The 26126-nt window shown below is 40.0% G+C and overlaps 1 protein-coding gene across 1 annotated transcript in view; it reads right to left on the bottom strand.

Moving 5' to 3' along the window:
- Positions 1 to 3976: 3976 nt before the first annotated feature.
- OTUD4 (OTU deubiquitinase 4) overlaps positions 3977 to 26126 on the bottom strand; it is a 49642-nt gene continuing 27492 nt past the window's right edge. The window contains exons 11-21 of the mRNA XM_049905778.1: positions 24832 to 24926; positions 23135 to 23238; positions 22847 to 23033; positions 17315 to 17477; positions 15222 to 15345; positions 14860 to 14915; positions 14089 to 14169; positions 13215 to 13356; positions 12341 to 12601; positions 10834 to 10874; positions 3977 to 9056 (exon numbers count right to left, since the gene is read on the bottom strand). Coding sequence (XP_049761735.1) covers positions 7845 to 9056; positions 10834 to 10874; positions 12341 to 12601; positions 13215 to 13356; positions 14089 to 14169; positions 14860 to 14915; positions 15222 to 15345; positions 17315 to 17477; positions 22847 to 23033; positions 23135 to 23238; positions 24832 to 24926 — 2466 coding nt within the window. The 3' untranslated portion in view covers positions 3977 to 7844. The remainder of the gene's footprint in view (positions 9057 to 10833; positions 10875 to 12340; positions 12602 to 13214; positions 13357 to 14088; positions 14170 to 14859; positions 14916 to 15221; positions 15346 to 17314; positions 17478 to 22846; positions 23034 to 23134; positions 23239 to 24831; positions 24927 to 26126) is intronic.

The raw sequence follows: 26126 nt of genomic DNA, 5'->3' as shown, positions 1-26126 counted from the left end.
TTCATGTAAATGAAATTTTAAAACATGGATTTAGATATTAAATTTTTAAATAGTAACAAAAGGCTTACAGCTGCTAACGTGAAAAACAGGTTTGTCTATAAAATCAGTGTTGCCAGCCCAAATACACATCAGTGTAAATGTTAGCTGTTAGAAACAAGACTGCTGCTATGTCCTGGTTAGAAGAAAACCTCTAAAATAGTAAGCAGAGAAGCAAGCTGTGGCACAGTTGATATAAAATTACCACTTATTTATGTGAGAATATTAAAATACCCAAAAGGATACTCCAGAAAACAGATTGCTTTTGGGAGGGATAACTTGGTGATGTTGAGAATAGGGAAGGACACATGTCTGCCCATATATATACAGTACCTTTTGAATTTTATATTGTGCATGTAGCAACTGTTTTAGGGAGACAGTTTCATTGGGTTCCACTAATGAAGTGTAGCCTTAACAGCATGTTGACACCACAGCTATTACTTCTACAGTGTAACCTAAATTTTTACCATTAGCTTCTTGAAGTCAGTCCTGTATCTTATCACTCAGCATATTATGTAGTGCCTCACATGTAGTTGGCCTACTCTATTGAAGGAATAACCCCACATGCCACAGAAAATAGCCAGAGTAAAAAACCACTCAGTTGCTTATCTCCTTCATGTTTAATAATGTATTTAGATACATGTGTATCAAGCTCTTAACCTAGTGTCTGGCATATTGTAAACATTCTGGTTCAGAAGATAACTAATTCTGGATTGGAGAATCAGGAAGGGCTATGTGGAGGAAGTAACTCCCAGGAAAAAAGTGTAACAGCACCTATCTCACTGGATTATATGGATAAATGAGATAGCCTAGAGGATCTGACAGACAGAAATGAGTGTGGGGCAGTCAAGATACGGTTAGTGGTAGGGGAGGATGAATTCAGATTGTGACGGGCTTTCCATACCTTTAAGACTTAATTTTTTTACATGCTTGGAAGTAGTATAGGGCTTGAAGAGAAGAGACAAAGCAAGACGAGTTAGGCAGAATTACTGCTCAGGATCTTATGCTTTTATTCCTTTGTCTTTTCATGTTTATATTCCATCCACTTTGCTCATGCAGGTCTGAACTTGTATATTCCAACTGCTGACTTGCTTTTGGTGAAGTGTTTCCTCGTATTATTTTGGTTTGCGAGCTGATGTTCAGCCCCTTTCCATCATTCCTTGCAAACTTGTTAGGGTAGGCAGTGTGCCCAGCCGTAGTTGGTCTAAGATAATCATGACGATCCTCTACCCCATTTCACATAGGTCACATGACCCAGTTTGGGACAGTAAGTTGAAAGCGTAAGTCTGTCAGGATTTTCTGGAAGAGCTTTTACTACCCTAATGAGATACTTCTCTGATACTGCTTCTTGCTAATGTGGGTATCCACAGCATTTTGTGCCCATGAGGTGACACATAAGGGAAATGCCCAGAAGGCTGCAAGGATGCTAGTCCTGATATCAAACACCGTACAACTCCTAGCAGCCGTTTACCTCCAGATTTCGTATGAAAGAAAAGTAAATATTTAACCTACCGAAAATAAGTCAGTTTTCTGTTGCTTGCCACGAAAAGTATTCCTCCTAGGCTGAGGTCTGTCCCTACCAAGACTTTTCTTTTGCTTCTGCTAGATCACCCAAGTTTATTACCACTTGGAACCACTTTTCATCTTTCTCAGTTTGGGGATTACTGGACCTTAAACCTACACAAACATGGCAACATTCTGGAAATTTTCTTTTGATAAGCTGGAGCCCAGGCCAAAAGAGGGGTTTTTTTTTTTATTCATCTCACAGGGCGATACGTGCTTTAATGCACGTGTTCTCCCGTGTCTATATCTGTGGTGGTGATCTGCCTTCCAGTCAGCCACTGACTCATGGCCAACCCCATGCACAACACAACAAAATGCCACTTGGTCTTATGCCATCCCCATGATTGGTTGCAGATCAGACCATCTTGATCCATGGAGTTTTCACTGGCTGAAATGAAAGCCTTTCTACCACATGTACATCGCTCCTTGTTAATGAGACTGGCCACCATCCTCATCCATCCCTTCCCATGGAGGGCACCCTTTGTATCTCTATGCCTGTGCCTCTGGTTTCCGGTCTCTATTTTTGGTCCCTAAGCATTTTCCTAAATTTGCAATCTCAACTATCACTTTTAAAGACTTTTTAAGATTTTATCTAATATTCTAGGTATTTTGTAGCAAGACTTTCTAATCCACCATATTGCCATCTGGCATCAGTTTCCTCCCATGTGAAATAAAGATAATGTGATTGGGGGAGAAAATAAATGGCAATGTTTTTAAAAGTAACTTATAAAGTCATAAAAGACTTAAATGCTCTTATTCCTAATTTGTAATTTATAGGAAGCAAATAAGTTACACAACTGTAGCTATGTGCATAGCAAGTGTGTCTTTTATGCCATCAGAAGGTGGTTAGTCCAAAGCCAAGGTTCTCATTTAAAATAAGAAAACTAGCTCACTACAGTTTGTTGAAATCAGCTAACCTGCCAGTTTAGTAAGGAGAATATTCCAGGAAGTAGGGTATTAATAAGAACCACACTCTTGATCCTTTAGGAATTTTTTCATTTTCTAAATGTGCAAAAATCACAGGAATGATACATGTTTCAAGCTGACTCTGAAGCCCCAAATGTCTCACCCATAAGTGAAAGCCAAAAACCCATGTCTATAGCTTATCTTAGAAAATTAACCTAAGAACTACTATGTTCTAGTATCTGGGATCTTAAAAACTTGCAGGCAACCATCCAAGATGCAACAATTGTCTCTATTCACCTAGATCACCAGGAGACCCAGAAGTCAGAGAAGGAAATGGACTGCGGGTCTAGTTGCCTCCATGAACTACTACTGCCTCCTTTGACAAGCAACCAGAACTGATGGTGCCTGGCCACCAACACTGAACGTTTTGATCAAGGACTCAAGTCAGCAAGTGCTGATCAAAATGGAGGCGGGGGGGCGGGGGGGACGACACGTGGAACCATTCAGGCTGGAAGAACTCTCAAATCTGTTGCCCGGAGAAAACTTTTCAATCTTGAACTGAAATTATCCCCTTAAGTGATCTTCAGACTAACAGTTCAGCTGAACAGATGTTTGCCCTGATCATTACACTTTTAAAGAATTTTATTATCAGACCGAATTGACAACTGTAACTCACAGAGGAGGAGTTTATTGGATGGTCTCAGTCAATGGTGGTGAAACAATATGGGGAGAACGAGAACGCTGACACATGAAGAATGTAACCACTGTCATTGAATTGTACATGCAGAAAAAAAAGTGCGTGATCTGTGTTTTCACCAAAAAAAATTATTCTGAGAACTGTATGATTCATACTGTTACAAGCACTTATAGTCAAGGCGCATGTGTCTTTGAAGAAAAGCTGTATTTCCTCTTTTATAGCTGCTTATATCTCAAACTATTCCCTAGACCTGAACCTACAGAGCCTTTCAAATTTCAGTGAAGCTGTAATAAATTATTCGGAAAAAAAAAAAGAGCTCTTCTAGTTACAGAGAACTTTCTAGAAACCCCACATTGGGCAACTGTTGTGAAGCACAGACTTCTCTTGGTCTCACCTTTCATCCCATCCACTTCTGGAGTGGCTGATTCTCCAAGGCCCTACCCACACGCTCCTTGCATCCCTGCTCACACGTTCTACCAAGGCCCCACCCAACTACACACACGCTCCTTGCCTCCCTGCTCACACGTTCTACCAAGGGCCCACCCAACTACACACACGCTCCTTGCCTCCCTGCTCACACGTTCTACCGGACTACACAGGGAAACCCAATTAGCCCTCACACAGCTGTTAGGTACCTGCTTCCCTTTCCTCTCCTTCCTCTCACCAGGGTTGACATATATCATTCAACTCCTCAGGCTGTCTCAACCATATGGTTGGCCAACTCCCTGTATGATCTTTATATTAGCCCTGGAACCAAAGAAATCACAAGCAGAATCAAGAGACAAAATTTAATATATGCACACAGTTTTATATATCTAGTGCAGCATCACACCATGTAGGGCATTTACTCTTATTTTATACATTCAGGTAGGTTTGAAACACTTCTTAAGGCTACAAAACAGAACATAGAAAAATAAACAGGAATATATTCAACACTTACAAAAAGGGATATGATAAAGAATATAAAGTACTATTTTCCTTTCGACACTTCAAAAGATATGTATATATACTTTTTTTTTTTTTTTACAAGTAACATCACAAATGATCACATCTTCACATGCTTTTAAGTATTATTTGTACTCAGTGTAAGGCTATTATCATTTTTCATACAAAAATTTTTTCTAACTCTGTAACAATACACTTTTTAATCCATTCAAGTAAATTCAACCCCAAAGTTGCTATTTCTCAGCATTAAGACATGCACCCACCCGTCTTCTAGGATCTTCCAAAACTTGTACTTCAGGGAGTAAAAAGTCTCTCTTTAAAAAAAAAAAATCCTAATTAGCAGGAGAGTAAATAGCTGATGCTAATAAAATCTTAGTTCTTTGAGACTGACATACTGAAACTGAGCCATTATTAAGATTTTGAACAAAAACACAACAGCATTTAGGCATAAAATAGGGAGCAAAATAGAGTAAACAGAGTGTAGCCAGATGTGCATTGTCCTCAGCTACACTAGAAGGGACCTTGCTCAGTACCCAGAAGTGAAAGGCAGAAGTTTACCTCATCAAAAATGGCTGGTAAAACAAATGAGGCAAAAATAAATATTGCTAGTTTCTAGGATGGCTGAACGTTTCCTAAACCAGAAAAGGTTAGAAAGGAACTTTATTGCACCAAGTCAATCTTAAGCAAGTTTGCAGTTCACAGACATTTTAATTCAACCTGGAGTTAGAAAGGAAACAACACGCTGCAAGAATACAGAGAGAGTTTGCCTCAAATAAGCCCCATCAGCACAGTGCTTTGGAAAACCTACTCCTGCCAGGTCAAGGCAAGGTCTGAGCTTAGGCCTGCCGTGCGCGTGAGCACATGGGTCACCAGGAAGCAGCACAAGGGCTCCACAGATGCCCAGTATCGTGCTGCCAAGGAGCACACAGGGCAGGAGTCATAGATTTCTCTGAGAGGAAACGAACTTGATGAAGAGAAAGATATATAATACTAAAAGGAAAGGGGGCAGGACTCAAATTCAGCAAAAGCACCTAACTACAACAAAGAGAAGAGGTGAGCTTTGGTCAGTCTAAACATTTGTTCTTCAAACTGTGTATGATCACCGTTGAAGCTCCATAATTTCCAACGCAAACTACAAATGGTTCTCTAATTCTGTACTTTTGCTCCTTTTATGTAGAAACCGTATCTTACGTCAACATACAGTATTGTTCTTATCAGTTAAAACGAAGGAGGATAAAGGTTCACTAGTCCTAGTTTGACCTCAGCATAAGGCAAAATCTCCTTGACTAATACATTTAAAAACAAGCCAAAAGGAAAAAATAAGAGACCTTCATGCAAATTTATTCTCAAACTCAAGAGTTCTTTCATCCCAGAGGTCACTGAGTAAAGTACCATCTGCTAACATGCTCGTTCAGTTCAGCGCTGTTTCCATCATGTCCTTGAGGTGAGATACGGGAAACAGGAAAGCAAATCAGTGTTTCCTTCAGGAGCTATGGAGTATTGTTACTCAAGTGAGGTAAGACAGTGTGACAATGAAAACACCAACAGTATTCTGCCCCATCCAATTTTTAAACATTTCCAGAAACTGAGAACAAATCCCAGTCAATAAAATGAAGGGTACTGGAAACAGCAATTTTTTTGGACTCCTGAGATCAAACTTATATTGAAGTTTTAAATCTAATATTTATATCTAAATGTGATTTTCATTAAAATTATCAAGTAAGCTAATCCTACTTACATAAAGCATGGGCGGAAGGTGAAGAACCCTCTAATCTTACTTATTCTCATTCCATAATTCGAACACTGATGTTAACTAAGAAACAAATGACATAAGGAGTAACTTTAATAACGGTTCTAGCTTACAAGGTGACAACAGAAATTCCTTACAAGAGCTTCTCTCAAGAACTTGTCTTCTTTCCACGCAACCATCCCAGTCTTTACAAATTTTTACCTAGCACCATCATAATAAAATGTTATCTTTCAAAGTGCACTCTAAAATTCTATGTTACAAAACACCTAAATGCTAATCACTACTCCAATCAGCAGTTCCACAGACATTGGGTCATTAGAACAGCACAGAGGTAAATACCACTATTATTACAGTACGGCGGAGATTCGCTGAGCCTAGCTGGCGTCCACACCTTCCTTAGGTTATCCGAGAACCCAGAAAACTCATCTGCTTCACTTTGTCGAATTCAAGTGAACTGTATTTGCTTTTAAAGTAATCTGCTTTGAAAAAAAAGAAAGAAAGAAAACCAGCACATCTTTTTGGCCTGGCATATTACACAGGCATGCAGAGAGAAACTACTACTATGTTATTTGCATAGCACTGAAGCTTCCTGATCAGAAGGTAATCTCTTAACATAAAAAAGGGTAGTTTTTCACACTGATATGTACAAAAAAAGGAGTATAAGCTACAGCAATTTTCACAAAACACCACGGGTGAATGAATACTGTGTTAATGCAGAGTCACATCTCTAAGGAGGACAGAGTGCAACATGCAAAGGGAACCGCTAGGAATACTGCAGACTGGAGAAAGGAGGCAGGGTCAGAGGCATGTCGCCTAACGTAACAAGCTGTAAAATGCAAAGCCAAACCATTTTCTAGCAGCATCCTCTAGGAAAAAAACTAGAAGTCACAATCACCGTACTTCTGTGCACAAGTTTCATCTGCGACACGCTGAACATGCAAATGTAAAGTGAAACGTAACCAGTGGTGCAAGGAGAAACACAAAACACAGGAAACTCTCTACAGAAACCTGTCAAACTATCAATTTTTAACATTTTTTCTCACAAAATATTTAGAATCTGTCAGTGCATTAGTGTTAAAGTGGCATTAAAAAACTTCTGCAGCTTTACCAGATGCAGGTTATTTTCAAAATGCATAGCATCTATGTTGCTTTCGAGTAGGCACCATGATATTTACACCAGTGCTAAGAATTCTTGTGGGAACAGCTGTATTTCATTGGATTTCCTATGATTTCTTAAACATCTGTCTACTCCTGTCTGCAATCCCAAGTCCAACAAATACTCACCAAAATTCAAAAATATACCGCTATGAATATTAAAAGAACTATATACAACATTTCTAAGACACAGGATATTAAATATTAAAGAGAAGACAGAATTCAAGTTTGACAGATATTGAGATGAAAGGCCTTTGGGTTGGAAGCATTTCAAAAGACAACAGTGTTTTAGGCTGAGAATTGTTTGAGCCCAATTTATGACTAAGGCATTGAATAATAAAATATACGTTTCTATTTGGTGCAATGTTATGTTTTGGAATCTATAGTGTGTCAAATGGTACATTTTGTTGTCACTTCAGTAAATGCTATATAAAGCATACATTTCTAATATCTGAAGTCAAACATCATACAAGGAAAAAAACCAAACACTAAACCTATGATGTTTTATATTAAAGCTGTTTATAAAAAATACTTTAACAAACTTATTTTCTACTCTTTATGGGGGCAGTCACCCAATAAACAGATTGTAAGTTAAGAAAAATGGCAACACCAGGAATTCATCTGCCCCTTTGAACTCATGTCCAAAATCTCACATCCAGGCTGGGAGTGAGGGTCAAGGGGGAGAGGAGGAAATAGTTCCCACGAGGGTTTTTATTTTAACGTCTCTTTTACAAAGCCTTCACGAATGCGCCACCTCTGGGCGTCTCCTCTGCAGTGCCCCAGCAACACGCTTCAGGTGTGCTGTCCCCGGTGGCTATCTCCCATCCCTGACCTCCTCCTGTCTCCCCTGTACGGGCGTCCTCTGACATTGCGGTGGTACTGATGACCTTCATCCCGGCTTCTGCTGGGCTGCCCTTTCCAGGACTCCTCCCCTCTCACGTGCTGAAACCCTCCCCTACCAGAATAATTCCAATCACTTCTATACTTCCTGCCTCCATACGTCTGATTATAGAACTGCTTGGATCTGCCACTTCTTAGAATATTAGACACCTCGTTTTCATCTTCTGAACTCTCTTCTTTTGGTCTTTGCACTCTGCTATCCACCGAGTTGGCCCCAGGGTTAACCACATCAGGAGCAGTCTTGGAATCTTTCACTTTCTCTGGTTTCTCTTTCAGACTTGGATTGGTCCTTTTAGGCTCCAGTTCTACAACGGTTCCTCTCTCCCTGTTTAGAATCTGAGTAGAAAGAGAAACCTGTCCCTCTGTCACGGGAGGGGTAGAAGCCAAGGCCAGTTCTGCCTGAGGTGTCTGGGATGACTGCTCCACCTGGCCTTCATGCTTACTGGTCAGACCTCCTTCCAGGAGAGGGGGTACATCTTCACCCCCCACCTCCTGAAACTCATCCACTGCTGACATTGAACCACAGTCTTTAGACAGATCCAGATTTTCCAGGGGCAGATCCAATTCTTTCTCATCAGAGGGCAGGACAATGTTCTGCCGCATTACTGGGTTTTCTATAAATCCCTGAAATGGGTACCCATACCACACAGGAGGAAAGAAAGGAGGTGCAATGGGAACTGGGCCTAAGAACGGATTAGGTCCAAAGGACGGTTGTGGGAACATATTCTTGCCACTCAGTGACTCTTCATATTCAGCATGAAGAAGCTGCCCAGGGCTCTCAGATTCAAGATCAGGCTGGTAAGACAACTGTCCATGACTTTCAGACACCTGAGAGGGAGGGATGACAAGAGGTGAAGAAAACGCTGGCGGCCCAATCTCCGCTGGCGGCAGCTGACCGTTCACGCTGGCCTCCGTCTGCATAGGAAAGTGTGCCTCTGCACAGGTACAATCACTCTCATTCTGGGTCGAAGGAGCTTCTTGGAACCAAGGACTATGAGGATACACAGGGACAGGGACCTTTGGGTACATCCTGCAGGCTGCCAGGTAGGCCTGGTGCAAAGGGTACAGGTAAGAATGTGGAGCCCACATAGGACAACTATATGCCTAAAGGAGAGACAAAACAACATGATAAGCAATAAGGATTAAAAAAAGAGGTTCGGGGTGGTTATCTATGTAAAACTACTGGGCTCAAGTAAGTTTCTCATGCGGCAAAGACCACAGACCACATAGTCTGCAGTCCAAATGCTAGATCATGAAAAGGAACTCAGTGAAACAGTAGTACAAAATTAAGTCACTGCTTTCAGATTCTCTGTCCTGAGAGCGACCCAAATTTCTGGTACAGGAGCTGACAGAAAACAATCCAATGAATCCATGCATAGATCATTACGGTCAATGTTTTCATTCTATGGAAATAATTTCAGGTGGTACAGATCTCAAAAACCACCAACATTGAGCACTTCAGCCTGTGTCTTTGAAGATCTTCATCACTGGCTGTTTAGATGGACCTGCATTCGCATTCTGGCTCTGCCACTGCCTTGCTGTGTGACCCCATGCCAGCCAGCGAGCTTGTCTGGACCTGTTCTACTAATACGATCGCTATGAGTCGCAATCAACTCAACGGCAACAGGTTTTGATAGAAGTACCTAATCTTCAAGATCTCAAACAACTACCAATTCTCAGAGCTGTCTGAGCACTCTAAGAGCTAGAATTAAGTTACACTTCTAGACAAAGAAGAGTAATGTTGAAAACGAAATACTCCAAATCCTTTTCCTGCCAAGGTGCAGCTAAGCACAAAGAAGACATTATCAGCTGGTTGGCCAATTAACCAATTAGCTAAAGCCAACATTAGCTAGATAAATATAAAGCCAGCCAGTGAATACATGAGATGGTGAAATTAGTCAAGTCTCTTTTTTATGAAACTAGCTAGTAGAACAGACTAGGGCATTTCACATTTTAAGTCTGAAATCCAGAAAAACGGATCCAGACAGGAGACAGGACAGCAGTGACAAAGGACCGCAGTTCTCCAGCCTCTCATTCCAATGCAAGCTTTTCCTGGGTTGACTACTTCCTGAAAAATACCACTGTCCCGCTAGGGAACAGCCACAGCTCCTATGCAGGAGTACTTTCACATCTTATTTCTTCTGATCCTTTTAACAGTAAAGCAGGTACAAGAGTATTAGTCTCATTACGTAAATAATCTAGGCTCAGATATACTAAATGGCTTGTCCAGGGCCAAAGAGTTAAACAGTGACGAAGCAGAACCTCAAACTCAGATCATTGACCTAATTTCCCAGTGAGGGCATTTCCACTCAGCTGCCCACAGGCTTGGCCATTTCTTGAGTATGCTCACAGGGGTTCAATCATTGGCAAATAAGAGGAAAAGCAAACAAAACTTGGAGGCTCAACTACCACTAGACAGAACTGAAAATGCTGGTTCTTAGGATGATGATTCAGCAAACCTTTGGCTATGACAGGACAGAGTTAACACTTACTGAAATAGAACAGAGGTAGTCCCCGACTTACGATATACTTGAGTTAGGACGAACCACACTTAAAACCATCCGGTTTTGGGGTTTTTTTTTTTTTTTTTTTTTTTTGACTTAATACAACGTGCATATAACCAGAGAAGCAGGAAGTGCCAATACCGAAGCTGTTAAGTTTATGTATAATCTTTCCAACCCCCAAAGACATATAAAGATCAGATTTATAAAGACATTGACAATAAAAGTCAATATTAATGAAAAATAAAGAGATATTCAACTTCCGTCAGCACAACTTAGAGCAGTCATCAGAACAGAACCCTACAGTAAGTCGGGGGCTACCTATAATTTAAAATAGTAACAACTTAATGAAAAATAATTTTAAAATAAAATATACTTACCTTCACGCCAAGATTGAAGAAGAATCGAAGAATGCTCTTATCTGAAAATAGTAACAATCACTCACTAAAATTATACACACATAAAGTTTTTTTCCCCCTTATCCTCAAATAATACAAAAATGTGTCTTATAGTTCTAAAGACAATTTCACCTATGGGAATTGTTTTCTCTAGTGTATAATATAACCAGGAACTAGGAACCAGGCTGTTGTTGTTAGCTGCCATCAAGTCAGCTCTGACTCACGGTGACCCCACCAGACAACAGAACTAAATGTTTCCCAGTCCTGTGCCATCTTCATAGTCGTTGATGTGCCTGGGTTCATTGTTGTAGCCACTGTAGATTCTGAGTCCCTTCCAATCTAGGCGGCTCATCTTCAAGCACTATACTGGACAATATTCTGCTCTGATCCGTAAGGTTGTCACTGGCTAATTTTCTGAAGTATATCACCAGGCCTTTCGTCCTAGTCTGTCCTAGTCTGGAAGCTCTGCTGAAAACTGTCCACGATGGGTGACCCTGGTGGTATCTGAAATACTGGCAGCACAGCTTCCAGCATCACAGCCACACACAAGCCACCACATGACAACCAACTGACAGGTGGTGGTAGACTCTGTTACTACATGCTAATTCCAGGCGCAACATGGTTTGCCTATGTTAACATTTAAATCCCAAAAATGCTTAAATTGACAAATTTGATCTGATTAAAACAATCTAGGTGAAGGAATCTCATATTCATTGATATTTCTTTTCTAACTTTCCTGTGGGGTTTTAAAAATAATGAAGTAAAAATGTGGGGAAAGGGGAAAATCAGCATAAATCTAATGAATAACATGAGATTAGCAGGATATCAGCCAACGTATCTATCTGATATTAGCCAGTTAGCCACAGACTCAGACTCACTTCTGAACACCTGCCCACTGACTGAGGATGATAAAACTACCCACACAAACCTAGATAAGGCGCACCTAGGTAGTCACTGCATTCCTCTGTTTTTATATGGATAAAAAATTTTACAAACTATAATCTGGGGCAAGGGGAAAATTCCTTTAAAAGAAGCAAATTTAAGAGAGTTATTTTTTAAAAAGTATTATTGAATACAGTACACCATAATAAGAGCTACTCTATTATATTCATTCTTCTCCATAATTTCTCATGGATGATGTAATGAAGTAGTTTCAAAATCCAAACCAATGAGGAAACTCAGTAATATTTAAGTATTTGGTTAGTGAAAAGATCTTAATTCAAAAAGATTTTAGTCTGTTTTCAGAAAAAAATGACATGAGGGGAGTCAAGTTACTAAACCTAACAAAAAATATCATCTAATGATATAAAAAAAAAAAAAATGATATAGGAGAGAATAAATGATTTATAGTCAAACCTCTGCTGTACTTCCCAAGCTAGTCCTTCGGCTTACTCAGCAATCAGACGTGACCTCCAATTACATCTCTTAATGTCTCACTAAACTTGATTCTACTGGATACATTCAATTACAACATGGAGGAGGATCTCACCTTTAGGCAGGTCCTCCCCAGTGTGACACAGTGAATAGGGTGGTGCAATGGCTCGATCTCCCTTTTCATTATAAGGAAACCCAGGATAGAGCGGGTCCTGGTAAAGGCTCAATGTCTGAGGCAAAGGCATCAAGGGCTGGTTAACCGCCTGTATTGAAACAGGAACTGGAGAGGGTGTTAACTGAGCTTGTGACACAGCAGAATCAGGCCCAGTGGTCAGAGTCTGTGTCACTGGCATAACAGGAATTTGGGCAGGAACACCTATAAGAAGGAAGGGAAAGAATCAAAAATGGCAAAAAGGTAAAAATAATTCTCGTCTACAAATATGTTTCCAACAAACTAAAAGTAAAAAGAATGCTATATAATCGATAGGGCTAATAAAAGTATATCTACTTCAAGCAATCTAGGAAGTACTTTTCGTATCAACCAAGGACCCCCGTGGAATACAGTATGAAAGGAGTCCAGGAAACAAGCTTTGAGTCAATGTCTTCTAATAGCAGCCCTTACAAAAACATATGTAAACCACAGGACCCTGGCAAAGGGTTTCATCCGGGGCCATAAAGAGCTGGCGCATAGGAAAGGCATCAAGCTGTGGTGCTGGTTAGTGCTGAACAATCGAAGCAACAAGATCATCAGTTCAGATGTCACACTCCTGGGATTTGGGTGGCACATCTCAAATGAGTGCCACCCAAATGAACTTGGCCTTCCCACACAGGAAGCAGAGCAAAACGGAGATCAGACAGTTCTGTGAGGCTCCACACACCTAACCTTGCTCTGAGGTCAGTCAATTGCTCGCACAAGAACCTGAAGTGTCTAACTTGAAAGGCTTTTTTGTTGGTTGACTGGTTGTTTTTTTTTTTAATTCTTCTCTAACCTGTTGGTCCACCAAAAGTTGCAGGTTCGCTTGGCCAGGCTGGCACAGTGGCTGGTAAAGAAGGCACTGCAGGACTTAGATGTACCTCTGGAGAAACTAGAAGGGGAGCTGGATTTGACAAAGACACATGTTCTGGTGGTTTCTTCAAGGAGGGAAAAAAAAGACAAGAATTCATTGTGCTTAAACACTAATTTTTACCTGCCAAACGTAACTTTAGTTGCCTGCCTTTTACACAACTGCCATTTCTATATAAATTGTCCTTCTGGTCTTAGAAATAAAAGAAAAAAACATGGTAGCTAAAAATTCATGCAACAAATAACGCTCCTAACCAAGAGTTGCCTACCCAAAGTCACAGAAGTCCCCGGCAGAGTTAGAAACAAATGCTCTAACAATTTGAACACGATGCTTTTAAAGTAAGGCAGCAAAATAAATGAAATCACCATGGAATTCATCAGTTTTTTAAAAAACCTCCTCACACAAAGCCTATTATAAAACAACGTGCTAATAAGAAAACTGTTCATTAAAAGGCAAGGACTAAAAAATTTTTCTTCTCCTGTATTAAGAAAGAACCAAAATGTCTGCTACAATGCAGGTTGTAAATCAGTGGTTTTGTTTTTTAAATGGGTATTTTTCAAATCTCTGTAATCACTACATTCACTCCTTTCTGTGAAATAATAATTGTTAAGGATCAGACATCTCTAAAAAAGGTTTTGAAATAAAGTAGAAATTCACTGTTTCCCTTAAAATATCTGTCAAGCCAACTCACTACAAAGATGTTTTCCTGTACAGACGTTTTCTGCTTTTAAATGATCGTACACACAGCTAAGAAACCCAGAGCACGGTACCTTCAAGGACAAGGCAGCACCACACTTACTTGTTCTGCAGGAGGTGGGTACTCTGATTTCTTTGATTTTGATGGTGATGACACTCGTGCACATTTATCACCACCAATACTCTTTGGAATCAAAGAGAAAAAAAAAAAAGGCTTAATTTTGTATTTCAAAGACCTACATCCTGGGATGACTGTGGCTGCCTTTATCATGCATCCTACTGCACCGGACTAAACCCTCTCACAACTGAACATGCTTTTCGATTTTCTCTGGTTTTCAAAAGGTAGGTAATTCTGCCTGCACATTTCTGTCATATTAAAGCACTGGGCAGTTTTTACTGGAGGTGTGGCTTCAAAACCACATTTTGTTGTTTACTGTCAAGTCGGTTCCTCCTCATAGCGACCCCGTATGACAGAGCAGAACTGTCGCACAGGGTTTCCTAGGCTGTAATCTCTATGGGAGCAAATTATCAGGTCTTTTTTCACATGTAGCTACCGGCTGGGTTCGAACCACTAACCTACCGGTTAGCAGCTGAGCACTTAACTATTGTGCCACCAAGCCTCCTTAAAAAATCTCAATCTACTATAGAGTAATAAGAGTAAAAGCTACTTTCCAACAATTCAGATAGGGCATCATAATGTACCTTGAAAAAATGGTTATAATTTGTCATCTTTTCCCGATTTTTTTCTCTGCTTATCTATTTCCCTAAAATATATTTATAAAAAGCTGAAAATATCTCCGTCTTCTCCTTCCATTTTCCTGTTGTACTATCAGTGTTAAAGGAAAAGAAAAGACACAGTGTTTAAACCTTTTACCTCCAATGTGTTGGGCTCGGGTTTCTTATCCGAGTGATTATGTCCGTGGTTAGGGTCTGTAACAGATCAAGACAAAAAGGCAGTGTCAACCATTCATCAGGTCTGGATACAGAAGAACAAAATATTAAGACAGAGAAACGTAAAAGTACTATTTGAGCCAAGGTAAGTCAGTACAAAATGTGGTTTTCAAAATAAACATTTAGCATCTTCTGTTTGAGTCAGTGTTTCTCTGAGGCAGTCAGATAAGTGACATTAGAGTAACTGCTGAAATGATTAAAAAAGAAGGGGTTCTTTCCTCAATGCATGATTTTAAACCAGACACAGACCTCTAGCATCAACTTTCAAATAATGAAATACCGTACCTTTCTCTTTTTGTTCTTCGGTATCTGTCCTCTGCCTGCTTCCTTTCCTGTCACTCACGTGTGATGACTTTCTCTGGACACACGGGTTGCTACTCTGAGTAACTGGCTGGCTGACTGACGAGCTCTTTAAAATGAACAAAACCCAACATTTTGTGTTCAAGAATTACCCACAAATATATGAATAATTTATGAAATACACAAAATTCTTCTTACTCTTTACACTTCTAACTGAAAATCTCAAAATCCACAGCCCTGTTTCTTCAACCTACAAAAAGCAGGACCTAGGGTCCATATTTAATTATATGCTCTCCAGTTATATTCTCATTACTGTGTCAAAGCAAACAGGCAATTTGGTCTAACTAAGTAGTACAGCCTTCTTCGAGGGCACGTCATACTTCAGGAAGCCACCCTGACCAAACCTCCATCTCTGCAGGTTGCGCCTACAATTTTTGCACAAAGAACAGCATCCCATACTGACCTTCCAATGAAGCCACTGGACAAACATAGACTGCTGTCGGGGAAAAACAGCCTAAGTGCAAACTGGCAGATGCAGCACGCCACGATTCAGCACTCAAAGGCACTGACTGTCGGCAAATCACTGAAGCTCTGCACGAGATACAGCTTTCCCGCGTGTGAGACACAGATGCTGGCATGTCAGGTTTTTAACTAAATGATCATTAAGGATCCTATCCCCTTCTAGCACCCTATGAATAAATGTTTTTCACAGCCCTCTCTGATAGGAGTTTTCTAGAGAACAAACCTGAGTCACTATCAAATCCAAGATAAGATCAAACTCCCTAATCTAAAAATTGAGTTGAAGACTCCATTTGAACAATTTAAAAAATTCACAATACATCCCCACATCATAGTAGTTGTAGTTTTACATTCACTGACTGAAAAAATGACAAAAAGCTATGAGCAGTCCAAATGACTTATCGTTGTTTATAAATACACATCAATAATGGTATGGGAAAATAGCACACATATGAGAGAAATGCACTCAGCACAAATGTCTAATTCACATACAGACTTGAGCACTTTTGACAATAATTCCTCAACTCCAACCCCTGGGCCAGGCTGAACTACAATTCCAGATCAGTTTTCAACTGAGTTCCTAAGAACTCTGAGGGATTCTATAGAGGACAGAGGACAAAGAACTAAACATGTAGGGCTTTAAAGTTTACACATACTGGGGTAGCCTCCTGGAGCCCTGGTGGCACAGTGGTTAAGCATTTGGCTGCTAACCAAAAGGTAGACAGTTCAAATCCATCAGCCACTCTGACCTGTAGGGTTGCTATGAGCCAGGATCGAGTCAACGGCAATGGTTTTTTTTTTTGGTTCGGGTAGCCTCCTGTAACATCCCATTTTGTTTGTTTAATACACTGTTTAGAAAAAGTCTCTAGCCACCACTTGGGTACCACTCACCAATACTTAAAAAATCATATGCACAGGCCTCCCAGACATGCCAGACTGAATTAGGGACCCCTCCCCTACGCTGTCAATGAATCCTCACAGAGCATTTACTTCAGTTTATATGAGAACCATTTTCCTGCCCCAAATGACTTAAGGAACCTAAAGATAGAGAACATTCCTTTCATCAAAGAAACATTATTCACAGCCCAGCATCTGACACACTGAGCAAGGGCAAAATTACAGGATTACATGAACTACCAATCTGGTATACTACCACCACCAAACACTGAAAGACAGATCTCATTGTATATATAAGCTCCTATTGTTTAATAAAAAACAGGTTTCCTGATTTCTGTGTATTTTATAAAGGGCTCTGAATTGTCACTCTCTGTAGCACATTATTTCTTCTAGCAAACTGAACATGTGTTGGCTAAAAAGAAACTACTAGACTAGATGTGAGTAAACCAATTACAGGCTTCAACTCTACCGCCAGCCAGCACTATCTCTAGGCCTTTTCCTTCCTATGTAAAATGTGAAAAGGAAAGAGAAATACATGATCCTTAAGATACCTTTCAGTTTAAAAAGCTTTTGTCTACCATTATAAACTATGATTTAAAACAGAAACTGTATTAAAAGACACTTCTAAATGGTAACTTCTAAAATCTTTTTTTTATACATACGGAAAGGGCAGGGAAAGCCTGTTCATCTCTGTTCTGAATCTCATAAAGTAAACGAGATTCTTCTATAGCTTGCTTCTCTCTGCGCTCCTCTGGGGAGAGGCCAAAGTAGTTAGGTTCTCGACCTGTGTGATCGAAATCCTCAGCTCTCTCACGATCAGGTTTCCTGTCAAATAAAACATTTTTGTCAGGAAAAGTAAAATGACAAAATATATTGAGTACCTAATACAAAATTATCTACTTTGCCATCCAAATATTTGACTAGCTTAAGCTACACTCTAATATCACGTAACTTTTGGCAGCCCGATAAGGTTTTAGCAAATGGAAGCTCCTTTAGCATTAGACTACATTAGAGAGTCAAGAGACAAACTTACAACGAAAAAAAGATAAACCTACTCCCAAGTAATACAGAAATAATTGAGGTTTTTTTTTTTTTTTTTTCTTTTTTCCCATTAGGGCAGAAATTTAAGTACTGTATATATTCTTTATACCATATTCCAATATTTTCATAAGAGTTCACTCTCAAATGAAGGGAAAGGTTATTAGCTTAAGTCTCAAAAGCATTCAAATGTTCTAATCAAAGGGCAATGTTAAAGGAGACACCAGGACCATCCTCCTGCTTACGTGCGACACCAAGGGAGATGGAAAGCTAAAAAGAAAAATTTTAACGCGCCAGGTTAAATACTTACTGCACATGTAATACTGCCATCTCAATATAATTCTAGTCAAAGGATGACAACAATGGATTTTCTTACTATTTGGAAACTTAGACATGGTGGAAATAGTATTCATACTACTAAAGGCAGTATGAATACTATTTCCACCATGTCTAAGTTTCCAAATAGTAGGAAATAAAAATCCAGACCCTATTTGGGGACCATGGCTTCAGGGGACATCTAAGTCAATTGGCAAAACAAAATCTATTAAGAAAACATTCTCCATCCCACTTTGAAGAGTGGCGTCTAGGGTCTTAAACACTAGCAAGCAGCCATCTAAGATGCATCAATGAGTCTCGACCCACCTGGATCAAAGGAGAATGAAGAACACCAAGGACACAAGGTAATTACAAGCCCAAGAGACAGAAAGGGCTACCTGAACCAGCGACTACATCATCCTGAGACCAGAAGAACTAGATGGTGCCCGGCCACAACTGTTCTCCCGCTCCCTCAGGGGTTCTCTGTTGTGTCCCCTGACAGGGAACACAACAGAGAACCCCTGAGGGAGCGGGAGAACAGTGGGACGCAGACCCCAGATTCTCATAAAAAGACCAGACTTAATGGTCTGACTGAGACTAGAAGGACCCCGGTAGTCGTGGTCCCCAAGCCTTCTGTTGGCCCAGGACAGGAACCAATCCCGAAGACAACTCTTCAGGCATGGATTGGACCGGACAATGGGTTGGAAAGAGATGCTGATGAGGAGTGAGCTACTTGCATCAGGTGGACACTTGAGACTATGCTGGCATCTCCTGTCTGGAAGGAAGATGAGAGGTTAGAGGGGGTTAGAAGCTGGCAAAATGGTCACAAAAAGAGAGACTGGAAGGAGGGAGCAGGCTGTCTCATTGGGGGGAGAGTAATCGAGAGTATGTAGTAAGATCTATGTAAGTTTTTATGTGAGAGACTGACTTGACTTGTAAACTTTCACTTAATGCACAATAAAAATTATTAAAAAATTCAGACCCTACAGGAAAAAAATGTTATTTGTTACAGTACGAAGAGGTTATCATCTCCCTAAAGAGTAGGATATAACCATGGTAACAATCACCATCTGAATTTTTTACTTCTAAAATAAAGAGTAGCCATTTCATGTCCTCTTGCAGTAACTCCTCTAACCCCAATAGGGCAGATGTCAACCCCAATAGTAGTTTATTGCTGAAAAAAAGGGGGGAGAAATCTGATCCCAGACGAAGCCCTTCTCAAGCCCCAGCTGTAGAAAACTCCAAAGAAGATTCAGCAAGCATCAAGAGCCTCTAGACCTTACCACTATCTCCTAACTTCCAAAACAACCACTGCTACTGTGTATTTTTCATCTTATCCTCACCTACCACACAGAGAGGACCAACCACTCCTATTTACAGCTCATTACAGAAGAGATGGTTCAGCAGTGATGCTACTCTCATTTTCAGCACTTGCATATCCACATAAATAAAAGCACACAGGACCATTCTGCCTATTATTTGTTTTGTATTTTTTCTCCAAAGGGAGGGACAGCGCCACTAAGGAAGAAATGAAAAGGTGAGGGGCCATAAAGGTCTCATGTCCAGCTTTACAGGTAAACCCAGGTCTCTTTTACTCTATAATCAGAAAAATTCAAAACTTGTATGTAAAATATTAGAAACACAGTCAAGATAAACTATAATGGGCTAAAAAAGGAGGCCTGGTGGTACAGTGGTGAAGGGCTCTCAGCTGCTAACCAAAAGGTTAGCAGTTCAAATCCACCAGCTGCTCCTTGGAAGTAGCCAGTTCTACTATGTCCTATAGGGTCATTATGAGTTGGAAATCAACTTGATGGTAACTGGTTTGGTTTTTGGTTTGGGGCTAAAAAAAAAATTTAGATTTACCCAAGTCATTAGAGATAAAATTCTAAACTTTGATTAGGTGAAAAAAATCTTATCTTAAAAATTCAATAATAGTTTCTAAATTTGTTTTAATATACTAGTAAAATTCACTCTCACACCCACAACAAAGGCTCACTAGTAACCTATGACTAACTGCAAATACCACTAGATTCCTACGTAATCGGTCACAATACAAATACTGCTGAAAGCTTCATGTCAATATGTTATGCACTGTCTCGTCAAACACCATCAAGTGTTTTTATACAGCAAGTCACGTATCCAAAAAACCAAACTTGGACCCATTGCGGTCGAGTTGATTCTGACTCATAGCAACCCTATAGGACAGAGTAGAACCATCCCATAAGGTTTCCGAGGCTGCAGATCTTCACGGAAGCAGACTGCTACATCCTTCTCCCAAAGTTTTATATATATATATATATATAGCCCATACATACTAATTAATTATTAATTAAAGGACACTAATAAGATAAAGACATTTCACATCTGTCTGACCATTCTACCAATTCCTAGGAGACTGGAGTCAACACCAGAAATACATTGAATATAACTTCGCTTTGTGGCAAACAAAAATACGTTTAAGTTAGCCATCTAGTTATCTATGTGTATTTTCTCTTTTTTATTCTTTAATTCACTAGAGTACTCTGGTGTTCAAAGAAAATGCTACTTTTCTCGTCTGTCAAAAAACAAGAACGCTATTAAAAATATAATTTTTGCCTAACGACCTTCCTATCATTACTTTATGTCTTTAGGTTTCCAAGTTAATATTCAAAAGAAGTTAATCCTCCTAGGTACTTTGCCTGCATTGAGTAAGCTGCCACCAGATGCTAATGGAGCCTGGTCAATACCCAGACAGACTCAGCCACAACTAGCTGTTCAGTAGCACAACTTCTGTCTGCTGGTAGAAGCAACCTGCTGGACTCAGCCTCCCTGGTCACTGCTGCAGTGTATGCCAAAAAGGCAAGGCCCTGACTAGTTTTTACCCGGGCTACTTCTCAGGGCTGTGTTTGCAGTGAGCAGCCTTGAAGGATGAGGTAACATCTTCCTCACAACTGATTTTTAATCATTTGTTTTCATTAGAACAAACTTTTGAAAAAATAAATTATGAATAAACATGCATTTCCTATACTTGCATAAAATATCCCTGCAAGAATGCACAAGAGTCTGTTAATACGGGGCACCTCTGTAGAAAGAAACAAGATACCTAGGAAGACGGGGAGAGGGAGGAGACTTTATACAGAATAACCTTCTGAATATTTTGATTTTGAACCGTATGAACTGATTTTCTATTGTAAATAAATTAAAAAAAAAAATGTTAACAGACTTAAAAGTGTTGATATTAATAACACGCCAACCTAAGAACCTACAACTCTGTCTTGAAGAGTCTAGATAAAATATTTTTAAAAACAAAATCGTAACTGTATTCCCAAGAAAGAATAATAATTCTCAAATACCAGAAGTAAAAGAACTACAGACCAGAAGTGGCAAGCACACAGCTGATGCTACAACTCCTTACGCAACTGTGGAGAGGGCCCTTCGATGAGGAAGGCAGGCAATGATCACAGTAACAGGGGTGGGGGGGGATGTCCTCCAACATCCACAAGAGACATGGCCATACGTGTGCATGAACAGGACAGCCTGAACTGAAGACATTTCCCCTCAAATAAAGCTCCTCCAAAGGGCAATAAACTCAGTGAAGAATACGTTAGAAACAAAATAAAATCAATACAGCACGGGGAAACTGTGACACTGAAATTCCTCTGTCTCTAGATATTCCCACAGAATATTCATGCTGATATTTATGATTTGATTAGCCTAAAACTGTGGCCCTATACAGTATTAGATATTATCACAACAACCACAACTTCTCAGAACAAAGTAAGCCAACAATTTTGGCTGATTTAAGTTGTTATACAAAGGGGAACATCTTTACTCTCCAGGGAATTGGGAAGGCAAACTGGAATCCAATATTTAGATGACACAACCCTGCCTGCTGAAATAAAGATGGCTTGAAGGTAAAAGATCCCAGCCTCCAGTATGGATTACGCCTGAACGTGAGGAAAATAAAAATCCTCACAACTGGACCAATAAACATCATGGTAAACGGAGAAAAAAATGAAGTTGTCGATGGTATCATTCCACCTAGATCAACAATGAACATGCATGAAAGCAGCAGTCTAGAAATCAAATGACACACTACACTGGGTGAATCTGCCACAAAAGGTCCTCTTCAAAGTGTTAAGAGAAAGATGTCACTTTTATGATTATGGTGTGCCCGACCCAAGCCATGTGAACTGTGGTGTTGGCAAAGAATATTAAATATGCCATGGACTGACAGAAGAATGGACAAATCCGTCTTAGACGAAATACAACCAGAATGCTCCTTAGAAGGAGGGAGGGCAAAACTTCAGCTTGCTTACTTCAGAAACGTCACCAGGAAAGACCAATCACTGCAAAAGGACATCCGGCTTGGTAGCGGGTCAGCAAAAACGAGGGAAGCCCTCAATGAAATGGATTGGCCCAACAGTCACAACAGATTCCAACACAACAGTGATCATGAAGTTGACCCAGGACCGGGCAATATCTCATTCCCTCACACATTAAGGTCGCCATGAGGCCATGAGTCAGAGCCGACCCAATGGCAACTGACAACACTGAACATTTCACAAGCCACCTTACTGCCACAGGAAGTTTTGGCTAGGAGAGGATCTCCCAGACCATTTGAAAAACTAATTAAAAAATAAAGGTCTCTTACCCTACACAAAATTACCTTAATTTACTGAAAGACAATTATAAAGAACTGAAATCCTCACATGGTGTTTTATCAGTAATACGTACTTGTAAGACTTATGCTTCAGGTGAGTATATGTACAACAGTTGTAACAACTAATTAAGTGTATTTACTGTGGCAAATAAAACGCATGCCTCTACTTCAATTCCCACTCTGTTGCCCTGAAGGTTACCTTATGATCTGTGAGGGCGTCCTGCTAAGATTCTTGTGCTCACTGGAGGATTTCTGAGACTGGGACCCTGAAGGATGACCAGCAAATGGGTGCTGTCTCACTACTGAAGGGTGCTGTAGGCGAGGAGGTAGAGCTGACGGGGCTTTTATTGGCTTGCTCGGATTCTTAGGCCCTCGGTAATCCATCTCTGTGACAAGAACCCAAAAGTATCTGAGTTTTCATATTATAAACAACCCTAAGTACCATCACCCTTACCTCCAAAGAAATGGTAATTCAATGTGCTCCTACCAGAATGGACATTCTGTCCTGAAGTAGAAGGTTTTTTCATCTTCTTCCCTGACACTGTGTTCCAGCTTTCTTGGGGAGGCAGCTTGAGGCTCTTCGATGAGTGTCTTCAGAAGGACAGAAAGACTTGCCATGACTTAGATTACTCCTATTACAAACATCTACTTAAACAAGTATTTGCACAAGTATCTTATTTTCATATTACATAAGCTAAGAACTCCCAGTTTTAGCTATTATGTTAAAAACAAACTAGAATTTAAGTACAAGCTGCATTTGGGAATTCAGACAATTCTAATCAAATAAGATGATATAAATCAAAAGCATATTTTCTAATTTAAGAAGACAAAACAACTAAAAGCAATAGATTAGATAAAAAAGGAATCACCGTTACTCTGTTACATGTGATAACGGTATCGTAGTTAAGGCAGGAGGGGGCCCTCATTCTGTCAGGGATACATACAAGCCTCTATGGGGGAAAAACTGTGATGTCTGGGATCTGCTTTAAAATATCCCAGTCCCACTCCAATTTAAAAAAAAAAAAAAAAGGAGTTAGGGAGAATAGATTAGAAAAGATTGTCAAATTCTGCTGGTTGCTGAAACTGTGTGATGGCTATATTCGGGCTCACCATACGATCTCCCTTACATTTGTGTACACCTGAAATTGTCCATGACAAAGTTTTTTAAGATGTGATTTAACAGCTTTTTCTTTAAGTAAAGGAGGCAGCAACTGAAACGAAAGGTGCCCTAAAGTAATGCTACGTAATAGCAAGCCAACGATAGTATTTTACGACTAGATCTGACAAACACTGAATACCGCTGTTGTTGTTAGTTGCCGTCAAGTTGATTCCAACTCACAGCGACCCTACGTGTGCAGAGTAGAACTGCACCCTAGGGTTTTCAAGGCTGTGACCTTTTGGAAGCAGATCACTAGGCCTGTCTTCCAAGGAGCCTCTGGGTGAGTGACAACTACCAGCCTTTCAGTTAGTAATCAAGCACTTCACCACGTGCGCCACCCAGGGCTTCCTACTGAACATTAGTGACATGCAGTAAATGCACTGAAATGAAATGAGAAATCAATACGGTTCCTGCTTTCCAAAGCTCCCACTGCAGAGCTATAATCTAGTGTCCCAAAGTCCCTTCGTCAAATTGTAAGCAATAAAATCAGCCTTCTTTTTCATTTAAAATTTGCCAAATAAATCTGACAACTTAGTTTGAACTCAGATTAATTTAACCTACTTTTTCTAAGATCTGAACAGATTTCCTATACATAGGCAATATCTTTCACTGAATTTGCAAATACACAGCAACAACAACAACAAAAAAAGACCCAAACCCACTGCTGTTGAGTCGGTTCTGACTCAACAGCAACCCTACAGAACAGAGTATAGGAAACCACAGGGTTTCCAAGGAGCACCTGGTAGACTCGAACTGCTATAACTTTTGGTTAGCGGCTGTAGCTCCTAACCACTACACCCCATCAGGGTTTCTAGCGACCCTATAGGGCAGAGTAAAACTGTCCCATAGGGTTTCCAAGGAGCAGCTGGTAGATTTGAACTGCAGACCTTTTGGCTAGCAGCCAAACACTTAACCACTGCACCACCAAGGCCCCCCAAATACCCCGGGACATACAGACACGCTCATGATTACATCAGGCTAAATGGGAGAGTCAGTGAATGCCTTAGTGTAAAAGCAGTACATACTTCTTTCCAAGTTCTTCGACCAAAACTGGCCCATTCTCAGACTGATCCCCTTGAATGTCTGCATTAGAGAATTTTCCGTTGTGATCTAATTTAACCTGCAGAGCAATTCCATAAAGAGAATCAGGCACCTACTTCCTTTGCATTAATGTTAAGTTTTTCAATTTTTGTTTTGTTTTTAATTAAAGAAAAGATAACTGCACGTGGGGAAGAACAAAACTACATTCAGAAGTGTACACAATAAAATTCATCTCACTGACCTCCCAGACCACTCCTGAAAAGAAAATTTCTTGTTTATCTTTTCAAAATTATTTTTCTAAATAGTTCAAGAAAAAGTAGGAACACAATCTATTAAGGCTCCAAATGAGAGGCAGTATGCCCTAGCAGTGAACGCAGGGTTCCGGAACTCCAGGTCTGGCTTTCCCACTTACCAGCAATATGAGCTCGGGCAAGTTATTCAACGTAGCACACTTCAGTTTCCTCACATGCAAAATGGGCTAATAACAGAATGTGCATCAGAGGACTCAGGGAGGCGGGATGGGAATGCATACAGCGAGCAGAAAGGATACCAATTTACACATGGCAGCCATTCTACAAATGACAGCCACTGTTACTACAATCCCTATTTTCTTTCTTTCCCAGAGAAACAAATACTAAAAATGTATAAATGTGACCTTTTCCTCCCTACAAATAGATTTATCTTCTGTTGTCTAACATGCAGTTGGTATAACATAAATGCAAATTGTGACAAAAGAATAATGCCTTTAGGTTTCTTCCTATATTCAAACCAAACACACCGAATAATGTACCTGCCAATCAACACACTAGAGACATAATGTATGCCACTGCCTTAAGCAACTCCCTACTTCTTAGGTTTCATTCATCAATCGCAACAGGGCACTCTGCCTTCCTCTCTTCAAGAGATAAGAATAAAAAAGATCCTTCAAGAATTAAATTTTATCAAAAGATTAAACTGCATCATACACATACATCTTTACTTCAGTCAACACAAATCACTTTCGACTCCTCTCAGTATCCATAATTAAAATTTCAATTAAATTTTATCTAAATGAAATGGTCAAGTAGTAGATATAGAAACAAAACACTCAAAAAAGAAAAAAACTCAAACAGGTAACTGCTTTACTGTCTACTTTATCAACAGCCATCTACATTACCAAAAGCAATTTCAATCTCCAAAGAAATATGCTTGGTTTAAAATAATGAGTAATAATTTTAATGATGCAGTCTAAGATAAGCAATCTCCTCTTCTTTGTTAAAGGGGTGGAGGGATTTATGCT

The sequence above is a fragment of the Elephas maximus genome, chromosome 13 (assembly GCF_024166365.1).
Source record: "Elephas maximus indicus isolate mEleMax1 chromosome 13, mEleMax1 primary haplotype, whole genome shotgun sequence".
Lineage (NCBI taxonomy): Eukaryota > Metazoa > Chordata > Mammalia > Proboscidea > Elephantidae > Elephas > Elephas maximus.
This window is presented reverse-complemented; position numbering and strand designations above follow the sequence as displayed.